Source organism: Podarcis vaucheri (assembly GCF_965113315.1).
Source record: "Podarcis vaucheri genome assembly, chromosome: 5".
In the NCBI taxonomy this organism is placed as follows: Eukaryota; Metazoa; Chordata; class Lepidosauria; order Squamata; family Lacertidae; genus Podarcis; species Podarcis vaucheri.
The window spans coordinates 98,026,098-98,039,342 of record NC_138763.1 but is presented as its reverse complement, the minus strand read 5'-3'; the positions used below and the strand labels follow the sequence as shown (position 1 = coordinate 98,039,342).

The 13,245-nt window shown below is 43.9% G+C and overlaps 1 protein-coding gene across 4 annotated transcripts in view; it reads left to right on the top strand.

Moving 5' to 3' along the window:
- Positions 1 to 11,103, top strand: part of FERRY3 (FERRY endosomal RAB5 effector complex subunit 3) — a 30,878-nt gene extending 19,775 nt beyond the window's left edge. For all 4 annotated transcript variants that reach the window (XM_082223149.1, XM_082223150.1, XM_082223152.1 and 1 more), the window contains 4 exons: positions 1,404 to 1,606; positions 8,047 to 8,104; positions 9,546 to 9,613; positions 10,615 to 11,103. In XM_082223149.1, the coding sequence (XP_082079275.1) occupies positions 1,404 to 1,606; positions 8,047 to 8,104; positions 9,546 to 9,613; positions 10,615 to 10,707 (422 nt within the window). In that variant the 3' untranslated portion in view covers positions 10,708 to 11,103. The remainder of the gene's footprint in view (positions 1 to 1,403; positions 1,607 to 8,046; positions 8,105 to 9,545; positions 9,614 to 10,614) is intronic.
- The last annotated feature ends 2,142 nt before the right edge of the window (positions 11,104 to 13,245 follow it).

Here is a 13,245-nt window from a genome sequence, read left to right as displayed (position 1 = left end):
CACACACCCCGATCGTCTCAAATTCAAACGGAAAGTTCTTAAAATCCAATTTCAGTTTACTCACGGGTTGTTTTTTCAGCCGAATTTCGAGGAAGGAAGTCAGCGCTTTTCGGTCATGGCTCGCGGCTTCGCTCAGCAGGGGTAGCGATGGACTCTCGGTGCCACGCCACCCCCCGTATCCCCTCCGCAGCCTTTAAAAAGGCTCTTTGCGAATCAGGGGGGGCGCTTAAGGCACCCGCCGAGTCTTCAGTCCGCAGGCTTCCGTGCCTGCGGTTTTAAGGGTCCCCGTGTCGCCGGCACGGCAAAGACCCGTCCCCTGCTGAGCCGATTCCCTCCGGAGCTCGGAGGGAATCCGCCATTCCCGTATCGCGCCAACCCCGGAAGTCTATAAATTTCCAAAATAGCCCCCTCTCTCATAGACTAGTGTCTCATAGACTTTCATACATTGTCAGAGATTGAGGAGGACCGTAACTGACAGAGTAGACTTGGGCTTTCTGAAACCAGGAAACTTTTATACCTTATAGTAAGGAATCCAGCATTTTTTTTTTCTAAAATTTGTTTGTTTTATCAAATCTTTCTACTGTGTGGTGCCCTTTTCCTTCCAAACCAGAGAACTGAGAGTAGTTCTCTGGGGTTTTAAAATTTAGGTGGTTTTTTAAAAAGTAGAAGTGAGGATGTAAAAGGACTGAGCTTTTGGCCCGTCTCTTCCGTGTCATGTCAGACTCAGGAAAAAGTTTTTAAAGTGAAGCAGAGATGGCAAGGCAAAGAGGCAGGGAGGAAAGCATGTTGTTTCCATTGAAACACACAGGAATTTTTAGCATTACAAGTCAGTACTTGTAATAGTTAACCTAATTGACAGGAGTCAGAATAAAAACTAATGACATTCCAGATCTCTTACACTGTTCACTAAAGGATTCAGATATCTTCTGCCACTTTTTAAAAGTAGAATCAGATATATACCTAGGAAGAATTTAGAATAAAAACATAAACTTTGGCAGAATCATTGTTTTCAAGGCTGCTATATGCCCAAGCCAATATAAATTGAGAGTGGTCCAACTTATAATATCTTTCTCAATAGAAACTGCCAAAGGAGTAAAATTGTGTTTCACAGTCAAGAAGTTACAATCTCAAATGAATTTGTAAGTCCACTGTTGCACTACCTTGTTTTGACTATGTTCTATTTGTCCACACATGTAAATGTTAAATAGCATGGGGTACATTTTTACACTTTGCCATGTAATCTTGCCAAAAAACAACATGACCTATATTTAATTCTTACCTAATAGAACACATCTGATATCCAGAATTGGGATCTGATGCTAAAATACTTTCCGACATTTTACTCCTTTCATAGGTTTGGTTTTAAATTTATCACTAAACTTATTATAACATTTTTCCCTTAGGAGAATTTTACATCACCCGTCATTCAAATCTCTCTGAGATTCATGTTACTTTTCACCTCTGTGTGGATGATAATGTGAGGTCAGGTAATATTACTGCCCGGGATCCTGCAATAATGGGCCTACGAAATATCCTCAAAGTGTGTTGCACACATGACATCACCACAGTTAGTATTCCTCTTCTGCTGGTACACGATATGTCTGAGGTAAGCAACTTATCACCAGTGACTTCTTGTTCTTGTTTAACAATATTGTGGCTGACCCTGCTAGTCTAGACCTGCTAGTTTCCTAAAGTGGTGGGCATCGACCCACAGTGAATAAAGACCTAGGAGTCTAAGGGTTCCTGGAGCAGAAAAACGGTTTACAAGATATAATGTGAAAAACCTAATTGGGAACTGTGATCTTCAGGCATAAAGGTCATAGGCATATACAGAGTGCATCTCCCTTGCGACTGAAAAGCCTCTATATTTAACAAGATTCCACAGTGCAGCAGTGTTCTCAGACCCTACTATATTGCGTTTAAAAAAGTATACAGGTGAAGAGTTTCAGTTTTAAAACCATTGTGAGGTGTGTGGGTTTTTTTGCCGTACCAAAAGGAAAATTCTTTATTTCCTCCAAAGATAGAGGTATACAATCAAGCTGCCTTCTGGAAAACTTCAAGGACCTTTTAAAAAGGCTTTGGAGCTTGGCTTCAAAGCTACATTCCCGCCCTACATCACCACAAACACATACTTCAGGCCTCCTTGCTGCTGCTTAACGCCATCATTTTAAAAAATTCTCGACACCGTTTGAAAACCTGTGTTAAAAATGGGAGGAGGAGCAAGCACTCTCTCCCACAATTATTTTTTCTCCCATCCCAAATGCAGTAGGAACATAAGTAAGATACTCACATTTTGTTCACTGGTATTCTGCCTCCCTCTCCCTGCTTGCTTAGGGTAGCTAGCCTAGCTAGTACACACATTCATGGGGCTCTGCAAAATGTGGTGTGTTCTGTCGCTCGGTAGGCACATCCTGCGAGGAAATAGCTTTGGGCACAGTCAGAATCTAGAATCGATTCTGATTGACTTATTAGGGCTTGATAATACCTGCCCTCTCTGGTTTATTAATAGGATCTTGTGCTGTGTGCTCATTCCAGTATTGTGATTGGCGTGATTATTAATAGATGGCAACTTCTGCTATTCAACAAACACACAATTACCAAGTGTTCATTGGCTTTTATCTGGCAGTATGTTGCATCATGATCCTAAGAAAAAATGTCACCAGTATACAAAGAATACAGTGGTACCTCTAGTTACGGACTCGATCCGTTCCAAGGTGCCGTTCGCACCCCAAAAAGTCCACAACTAGAGTGCCGCTTACGCGCACAGCATGCTAAAGCACTTCTGCACATGCGCGCATGGGGTGAAACCCGGAAGTTCGTATCCTGAAAAAACGCAGCTGGAGACTGACGTAACAAGAGGTACGACTGTACTCGAAAATGGGGTTTCTCTGTTAGCCTACTGACATATGCCCATGTGTGTGATATGTGAAAATGCATATCAGAATGATGGGGGCCCTCCAGAGAAACGGGGAAAATTTGTGACCCCTCCTTAAGAACAACTCTTTTCGTGTGAAAGGAGGGGAATTTGGTTTTCACCCAGGGATGTCTCCACTCACCCTGATATTGGATCACCCTGCTTTTTGACTTTGGGATAATATCAGCAGTTCCAGGCCTGGGAATCAATGGGAGTCCATAGAATGGGTGCCATTAAGGAGGAGGTTATAATTGCATTGCTAGAGAGGACCCTATCGTTCCTCCTGATAGGGTCACTGGGTTGGGCTCCAGCTCCACCTAGTAGACAGGCGGGAAGTGGGTGTCTCCTAATCAGCTTTTGCTCCCACCTGAGGCATTCTCATCACTCTTGGTCAGGGGTCAACAAAGTTGTTGTGGCTTGGGCCAGTTCACGATCCCACAGACACCGCGGTGGGCTGGAGTGTGTGTATGTGCGCATGCACAAATGCTATTTCCGGCGCTCCTTCCAGCGTGGAGGAAGCGTGCGCAGTTTCCCATTGATTGCAGGAGCTTCCTGCAGCCAATGGGAAGCCGGACAGCATCATGGAAGGCGGTTCCCACTGTGCTCCGTGCCAGCACATGGGAGCCGACCGAGCGGGCAGTGGGGGTCCCCGAGTGGGAGGCGGGGGTCCATGGGCCAGTTAAATGACCCCCATGGGCTGTTTGTGGCCCATGGACCTTAGGTTGCCAACCCCTGCTCTTCGTTCTAGCTTATTCTACATTTTTTTTCCACTCCTCTGAAGCCCCTCTCCATCCACCTGTCATCCAGATCTTCCAACCTCCCTCCATTTGGAGTGGCAGCTTCCTCCCACCCTTTTCCACCTTTCCTATCCTAAACGTTTTTTTCAGCTTGTTTAGCTAAAAGTTGAAGAAGAAAGGACATTCCCTCTTTCTCCTTCCTCTTCCTTTCCCTGCTCAACAAACCATATTCAGGAAAGTGGACTTGGATCACAGCCTGCCCGTGACCCATAGAGCTGTTCCACATGGTTCATGATCAGGCCCATGTCTTTCTTGGGTGCGCATGTCTGTAACTCCCCTTGCCTGCCCAAATGTCAACAGGGCAGCAGCCTCCAGCACTTTTCAGCAACTCAGGACCCCCCAGTAGGCCACAAGCACGATACAGTACCTTGACAAGGTATTGATACTATGGAATTATGATGGCGTCCGGCACATTTCTGCTGCGCCACTGCGCTCCTGTGCCTAGCTCTCTCTTAGCTTCGTCTCAGCAGAGTCTCGCAGCGGTAGGAACTGTTGCAGTGTGTGGGTAATAAATCAGACTGTACGCAGGCTTCATGCTTATCTCCAACAGTCTTTAATTGTGTAGGAAAACATCATAAATCAGCCCAGCGAAAGAGCACACATCTTTTCGCCTCTCGGTCAAAACCGAAAGAAAACTCACACACAGAGAACACTCCCGTATGTGAAACATAGCCACGCCTCCCACGCCTCAGAATGTGAGACGTCACTCAGAACTGTTTAACCCTGTAAGTTCTGATTCTCTTCACAGATACATCACCCAGGACTGGCTTGAGGGCCAGAGCATGATGGGGCTTTCACCTGGCAGTATATTGTGGGTCGAACCACTGCCGTCAGGTGTGGGCACCGTCACACACTGGCCCTTAAACCGAGGGGGAAACGAGGCACAGAGGAATGAGTTCCATTGGCCCTGGCCCCATGGCCGATGGAGCTTGAAACTCCCTCTGTGCAGTGGCTCCAAGTGCCACATAATGCTCATTCCTCACCTGCAAGAAAGCCTCTCCTCTTCCCAGAGGGGAGGTGTTGTGAGGGGGAACCGTTCCTGTGTCAGCAGGGGGGCGTGTTTGGCTCCCTGCATCATCTCCCCGGCTGCTGCCCCGCCCTGCAGTGGGCCAGCCAATAGGGTTGGCCTGGAGGCGGGGTTTAGCCGTATTCAAGCGGCCACGGCAGCCTCCCCGCCTCATTCTGCTTTCTGGAAGACGTCGGATCACCCACCCTTTAGGATAGGTTTGTGCTCTTGACCTTGCTGTGGACCTTGGTTGGTTGCCTAGGGGGCCTGGTAGGAGTTTTTGTCAATTTGGCTAAATTGGCACCAGCCTCTGGCTTTTTCGCCTGTTGTTGTTTAGTCGTTTAGTCGTGTTTGACTCTTCGTGACCCCATGGACCAGAGCACGCCAGGCACTCCTGTCTTCTACTGCCTCCCACAGTTTGGTCAAACTCATGCTGGTAGCTTCGAGAACACTGTCCAACCATCTCGTCCTCTGTCGTCCCCTTCTCTTTGTGCCCTCCATCTTTCCCAACATCAGGGTCTTTTCCAGGGAATCTTCTCTTCTCATGAGGTGGCCAAAGTATTGGAGCCTCAGCTTCAGGACCTGTCCTTCCAGCGAGCAGTCAGGGCTGGTTTCCTTCAGAATGGAGAGGTTTGATCTTCTTGCAGTCCATGGGACTCTCAAGAGTCTCTTCCAGCACCAGAATTCAAAAGCATCCATTCTTCGGCGATCAGCCTTCATTATGGTCCAGCTCTCACTTCCATACATCACTACTGAATTGCCTACTTCGTAGCAATTCGTCACAACTTTTCCGGTTTTGGTGGTTAGGCATTGGAATATGTGTTGGGGGGCGGGGTGTGGCCGTCACCTACCCCGCCCCATTTTGGGTATTCCATTAAAGGAATCTGGCAGTTGTGGATCCTGTCTGACACCCTTGCTGGTGGCTAGGGCCATGGCACGACCCCCGGTGACATCAGGGGAAGCTTCCAGTTGTATTTGCATCAACAAGCTCCTCCCACTGGTTGTTAACCTTCAAATGACACCCCCCCCCCGCTGCGCAGGTAGGTACACCTGATATAGGTAGTTTGATCCCTGATATATACCTGAGTATATATCCCTGAGTATATACCTGATATAGGTAGTTTGATCCAATGCCTAAGCCAATAACGCTCACATGCTGTAACCAATAAAAGTTGTGGCCTTTTTCAGCCTGTTAACTTAAAGTACTTGTGTCCATGTCCATTACGCCTCCACTACGCGGGTTAGGGTCCTCGACTCACACATCATTCTTTCATTGTGGCAGCACCCATACTTTGGATCTCCTTCCCTCTTGACTCCAGGCAGGTGACTTTGTTGTACTTTTTGCCAGTTGTTAAAACATTATTGTTTAGACAAGCCTGTCCATTGACAGCCTGTCCATTGACGTTACCTTGTTTTAATCTCTCTTTAGTCTATTGTTCATTTTAATTGTTTTTTTAATGTTTTGACTTGTTTTTGCCTGTTTTTTATTTACAATTCTCAGATTTCTTGTAAACTACTTCGAGCTTTTATTACAATCCAGCGGTGTATAAATTTTGTTAAATAAGATAAACAAACGGTGCTGTTCTGAGAAGATTAATTTTATAGATTTAAATTCTGTGCCATTCTCTGTGCCCCGGCTTATTTTTATTCTGTGTATACCCAAAATGACAAGTACACACGTTGTCATCCAAAGCAGTCATCATCCAAGTGTCACATCCTGTTTCTTCCAGAAAGCCTTTTATGGCATCATCTCGTAACCTCACTGACTGCCAAATGTGCTGCTAATTTCCCTTCAGAATAACAGGACCTTCCTTTTTATATCCTGGTTTTTATCTTCGCCAAGACGCAGATCAAAACCACCGGCAAACACCCACATTGCATGTGAGCAAGAGAGCGTGTGGGCAGATGAAATTACAATGGAGATCTAGTATTTCTTCCGCTAAGCCTGAAAAATCCCTATGTCTGTATTCCGTTATCCCTTGCTTCTCTTTCTGATTCATATATTACATAACCCCAAGGGCTAAGTAAACAGACGTTAAGGATTTGCATCATGAGAAAATTGATTCTAAATGTTTCCAGTTTACAAGATGTTTTGTGGTTTTACCTTCAGTCTGTATTTTATACATGTTCACTGAATCTAGGTATTTTAGTCTTGCTATCCTTGTAGGACATGGTGGGACAGATTTGGCTGCTTCCAAACAATGCGTCTGAAATTTAACCTGAATTTAACATAAAAAAATTTTTTCCTTCCAGTTGCACCTTAAAGACCAACTAAGTTAGTTCTTGGTATGAGCTTTCGTGTGCATGCACACTTCTTCAGATACACTGAAACAGAAGTTGCCAGATCCTTCTATATAGTGAGAAGGTGGGGAGGGGTATTACTCAGAAGGGTGGTGGGAATGGGAGATTGGCAGATAGCTGAGATGAGCCTGTTGACGACTCTTAACGACTGCAATAGGTCTTACAGGAAAAGGCAAGGGGTGAGAAGGTGAAAGATGGCTTAGTCATGTATAATGAGATAAGAATCCAATGTCTTTGTTCAGACCAGGTCTCTCCATGGTTTTAAGTTTGGTAATGAGTTTAACAGTTATTTATTTTATCAGATGTAAGCTTTGGCTTTCTATACTAGGTCCTCAAGGTGGCTAAGTGAATAACGTCGAAAATACAACATAAAACAAAAACCAGTAAAAAGCACAGATGGCAACTGATAAAGCAGCAAGATAAATGCAGTCATCAGCTGATATAAAGTGGTGTATTTTGAGAACCCAATAATGAATTTACAGAGCTTATTTATTAGCAGACTTATGAAATGATTGGGACCCTTAATGTGCTTTCGCAGTATGATGACATAGTGCATGGCAGGGGAGCAGATTTAATCACAGTATAGTTTGACTGTGGCATGATAGATTCAGAGCCGGAGAGGATCTTTTAGGCCATGTAGTGCAACTCCCACTTGATAGAACTACATCATCCCCAATGTCCAGCCTCTTCTTGAAGAGCTCTAGAAAGTGAGAACCCACAGACCTTCTAGAGACTTGTTCCCATTGCCCATTGTCTCACTGTTAAATTAAATGAGACTTGTATTAATAAAGATATTGGGGGAGGACAAGCAACAGGCAGTGGTTTGGGGCAGAGATTGAGTGAGCATAGCAACCGTATATTCCATGAATTTGAGATGTTAAAGTTGGATGAATGAAGAAATGGTGACAGTTAACTTGTTGCAATGGCTTATTAATTTGAGTCATTTGCTGAGTGTCTTGATCTGTATATAAAACACCTGCTATTTAATTGATAATTAATCAATTTTAATTTTTGTTTTTTATTTTAAGGAAATGACTATATCCTGGTGTCTGAAAAGGGCAGAGCTTGTATTTAAGTGTGTTAAAGGTTAGTAGTGCACAGTCATATTCTACATTTTTGGAAATGCCAATTTCAAGAGTAATGGGAACAGCCTTAACTCAGTGAGCACGTGCATTGCAAGCAAAAAGTTCCAGGTTCATTCCCTTGCGTCTCTGGTTACAAAGCTCAAATAGTACGGTTCGGAAAGACCTGAGACCTTTGATAGCACTTTGTTGTTGTTTAGTCATTTAGTCGTGTCCGACTCTTCGTGACCCCATGGACCAGAGCATGCCAGGCACTTCTGTCTTCCACTGCCTCCCACAGTTTAGTCAAACTCATGCTGGTAGCTTCGAGGACACTGTCCAACCATCTCGTCCTCTGTCGTCCCCTTCTCCTTGTGCCCTCCATCTTTCCCAACATCAGGGTCTTTTCCAGGGAGTCTTCTCTTCTCATGAGGTGGCCAAAGTATTGGAGCCTCTTCTCATGAGGTGGCCAAAGTATTGGAGCCTCAGCTTCAGGATCTGTCCTTCCAGTGAGCACTCAGGGCTGATTTCCCTCAGAATGGATAGGTTTGATCTTCTTGCAGTCCATGGGACTCTCAAGAGTCTCCTCCAGCACCATAATCCAAAAGCATCAATTCTTCGGCAATCAGCCTTCTTGATGGTCCAGCTCTCACTTCCATGCATCACTACTGGGAAAACCTTTGCTTTAACTATACGGACCTTTGTTGGCAAGGTGATGTCTCTGCTTTTTAAGATCCTGTCTAGCTTTGTCAGAGTAAATCAGCATGAGTCAACTTCGTATGTTCAACTAAAGTAGAGATTTCTGAACTGTTTGAAAACTAGACTTAACTACTATGCAAATGTGTGTGGAATTGCAGCCTGAACCACACTGCATATCAATATTATTATTTTCTTCTGAACGGGGTATCCATCATAAAATCCACTATGCCAAGAGCTCTTTGTCTTATTGAGCTTTGGGCCTTCCCGTTGAGAATTCCAGATAGACACCATAAACATAGAAGAAACTGCTCTGCATGATCTAATAATAGTACATTAGGTAAGACCATGTTGACTTGTTTCTCTGCACTAAGAAATGCAGCCTTCTTCCAGTCCCAGCCAAGCCTTGTATGAAAAGCAGCATGTTGCAGGAACCTGTCCATGGCTTTTAGAGTTGTGGGCAATGTAGTGTGGGGAGATAGGAATTCCTCTTCCAAGGATGTTCCTTTCCAGTTCTATTCCACATTGAATTGTACTAGCAGAACCACCGAAAGTCTGCACTCCTTTAGGTGGAACTTGGGCAAAAACTTGTACTCTTGACTCAAGCCAGTTCCTTTCATGTTGTGATGTGAAGCTGTTGTAGAAAATTGGGAGCGCCTAACTGGCTTTGATCAGTCAGGTGGCTTAATCACAGAAGCCAGGTTCTATTATATACAGTCCTGGTTGGAGCCATGACTTACAGGGTCACTGTGTTTTTGAATTCCTTCCAGGATTCATGATGGAAATGGCTTCATGGGATGGAGGGATTTCTCGGACGGTTCAATTCCTGGTACCGCAGGTAAGTTAATGAAGACACACATAGACTTTAAATTTTGTTATGTTCTAGAACAGAAATTTTGATAGGTTCTAGGGACACGGGTGGCGCTGTGGGTTAAACCACAGAGCCTAGGACTTGCCGATCGGAAGGTCAGCAGTTCGAATCCCCGTGACAGGGTGAGTTTCCATGCGTTTCCATGTGCTGCTCTGGTTCGCCAGAAGCGGCTTAGTCATGCTGGCCACATGACCCGGAAGCTGTACACCGGCTCCCTCGGCCAATAAAGCGAGATGAGCGCCTTAGCCCCAGAGTCAGTCACGACTGGACCTAATGGTCAGGGGTCCCTTTACCTTTACCTTTAGAACAGAAATGGTTCATAGATTGCCCTGTGTGTTGGTGTTACTTAAAAAAAATTTAAAATCTTGTGACTTTCAACTTTATGCCACCTAATGAGAAGAGACGACTCCCAATCCCATGGTTTTGTTAGTATTTTTTTAAAAAATATATAATAGCAGTGTGGTTTATCAGATGGAATGCCTGCCCTGGATTCGAATCTCAGTTCAGCTTTGGAACTCCCTAGTTTATATCCCAGCTTACAGGTTCATTGTACAGATAAATTGGGGGTGGTCATCGTATATGTTGCCCTGAGCTGCTTGGGGGGAGGGTGGGATAAAAATATAATTAAGTGGCTATTTGTAGCTGATAAGCAGAACTTTGCAAATATGTGGCTTAGATTCACACATTTTGTACAATAGCTCTTTGTATAAAATAAACAAAGTTTATTTTGTGAAATGAGAGGTGTGTTTTATTTATCGCTGGGATGAATCTGAATAGCTGGAAATTCCCTCTCCCACTTGGATGTGTAGAGCGCCCTTATGAGGCTCTTTCGGGAGGAAGAGCGGGATATAAATTAAATAAATAAAAAATTTAAAAGTTGCAAGGAAAGCTCAGAGGCTTAATTTGTGTTTGAGCTAGAGAGAACAAGAAACATATTTACCCTTTGGCTCTCTTCCTTTTTATTACAGAGTATTTCTGAAGAAATGTTTTATCAGCTGAGTAATATGTTGCCACAGATTTTCCGTGTCTCATCTACGCTCACTCTGACATCCAAACACTGAGTGCCGTCAAATACTCTGAAAAGGAAATATAGGAAGACAACACTGGATCCATTTTAATACATTAATCATCTCCTCCTTAGTGATAACCACCTGAATGTGATTGTGGTGCAAATTCCTTGAAAAAGCTGGGATTCAAGACATACTTTAAAGCTTGCACGAGGGGAAGTGGGTTGGTTTGTTGATTTCCTGCCCCTCACTTTTGTCTGCATGCCCTCTCACCATATTATGGGATGTTTTGGGTCCTCCAAGCTTCAGAAGCAGTGGGGAGACAGGGGCAGTAGGGAGTGTGGTAGAAGCCTAATTGAAATACAACAGTGGAGCTCTGGGTCAAGCCGTAATGTATTTTCCTGTACATAAATATTGTCAAACAGAGATAAATACTTTTTAAAAAATGGATCTCTTGACAAATGTGTTGATACTTTGTATGGAGTGTAACGTTGATCTCATTTACATCTTTGCATTTATTTATATGTGCAGAAATGGCTACAATTTGCTTCAGCGCACAGGTTGCAATCATAAGCTTCTGTAGGCCGGTGGCCGCTGCTGGGAACAGTGGTCTATAGCATTTCTGTCATCCCTCGCCCCCACCCAAAAAAAAGTTTCGTACAACTTACCTGTGGCCAGATACCATGGCTTTGTGCATTTGACCTGCTCACATTCCACATCATTGGCTGCTAGGAGCCAAGGAAATGCACAATTTTAGGAAGCCAGAATATGGGTTACCAAGGGGAAGGGATTTAGACATAACACTGCTGTTTTCATTTGCAGTATATTGTAGCATTGGACCTTGTTAAGAAGCAAGTTTGGCGAGTCCACTGCAACTTCTTTCCAAGTGGAGTGCTGGCTTAATGGAGCGAGATACTTTTCTATTCCTTCATTATTATACTTGTTCAGTAATACGTAGTAAAGCATGAAATATGATACGTAAGCCCTTTAGCAGTATGATACATTTAAACAAAATGGGAGGAGAATCACCTTCCTTGCAGTTAGCAAATGAAAAGTAATGATCATTTCTCACCATCCTAGATTCGTGCCACGAGATTTGTGTGGTGTGGTACAGTTCTGAGGCCTAGGTCACGTTGTTTCATTCTTTTGCTGATCGTTCTTGTAATTGTCACCCATTTCTAGAATGGAATTTTCCTTTCCGAGGTACAGTGTTTTTGTGTTGGGATAAGATATGACATATCGGCTCCTCTGCTCTCCCACCACTCCATTCCTCTTGAGAGTCTGTGCACAGAATGCTCTGGAAGATAAAACTGTCTTTTCTTTCATCTTAACTTATAATACTAAATAACCTGAAACACTCAAAGAGCGTGGCTCAAATAAACTGAGCATATATCCTCATAAGAACGACATCGTAGCAAGACATGAGAGACGGTTTCCACCTCTATCAGGCCACAGGGGCAGATTCGCTCCGCATACAGTTTTATCTGCCCTGCGTTGAGGTAGATGGCAGCATGTTGAATCTAGCAAGGGTGAACGACTGTCTTTTAATTTTGACAGATATATTGCTGGGCTAAAACCTCTCCCAGTGTCTTTGATTGAAGGGTTCTTATTCATCTCACTCACATGACACCGAAATTCTGCATCCCAGATTCATTGGTTGAGTGGCTTTGTTTTGCTTCCAAACCGATAGACACAGACCCATCCATGCAGTTTTAGGCGAATTATGTCATAAAGGTTAGGCCTCTCCATAATTTAAAATGTAATCTGTTTAAGTAAGGATCCTTCGTTTAACCCAAAGGAGGACCTTCTCAAGGGGGGAAGCAAAAATTCCAAGCAAGTTGGAAGATCGGTGGGAGTTTGGAGACCCTGGAGAGGAGAAAGGGAATCAAAATTAAAAGGGTATATGAACCTGATGCTTATAGAGCATGGGTAGGCAAACTAAGGCTCGGGGGCCAGATCCAGCCCAATCGTCGCCTAAATCTGGCCCGCAGACGGTCTGGGAATCAGAGTGTTTTTACATGAGTAGAATGTGTGCTTTTATTTAAAATGCATCTCTGGGTTATTTGTGGGGCACAGGAATTCATTCATTATTTTTTTTCAAAATATAGTCCAGTCCCCCACAAGGTCTGAGGGACAGTGGACTGGCCCCCTGCTGAAAAAGTTTGCTGACCCCTGTTATAGAGTAATACCGGTTATGTTAACAAACTGCTCCATTGATGTGAATAAGCACACTTTTTAAAAGAAAATTTAAAAAATTATCCAGCAGCACCTTAGAGACCAATGTAAGTTTGTTCTGGGTATAAGCTTTTCTGTGCACGCACACTTCTTCAGATTCTATTTTCTAAAAGAGTGACTCTGCCTCTGTTTTTTAAAGAAATAATTAATATCTGGTCAGCAGACAAGGAAGGACAAGAACCCAAGCAGCTGTTTCCCATTAGAAAGGGACGATAGGGAAGGACTCTTGAGAAAATTTCCCCATACAAAATCATAATAGTATTTGCTGTGTCCATTTAGTTCAGTAGTCCAGCCTGGATCTCCTGGTGACCTTGCATTAGTTGCTTAAGCATTGCCCATTTTTTGCTAATCATCCTT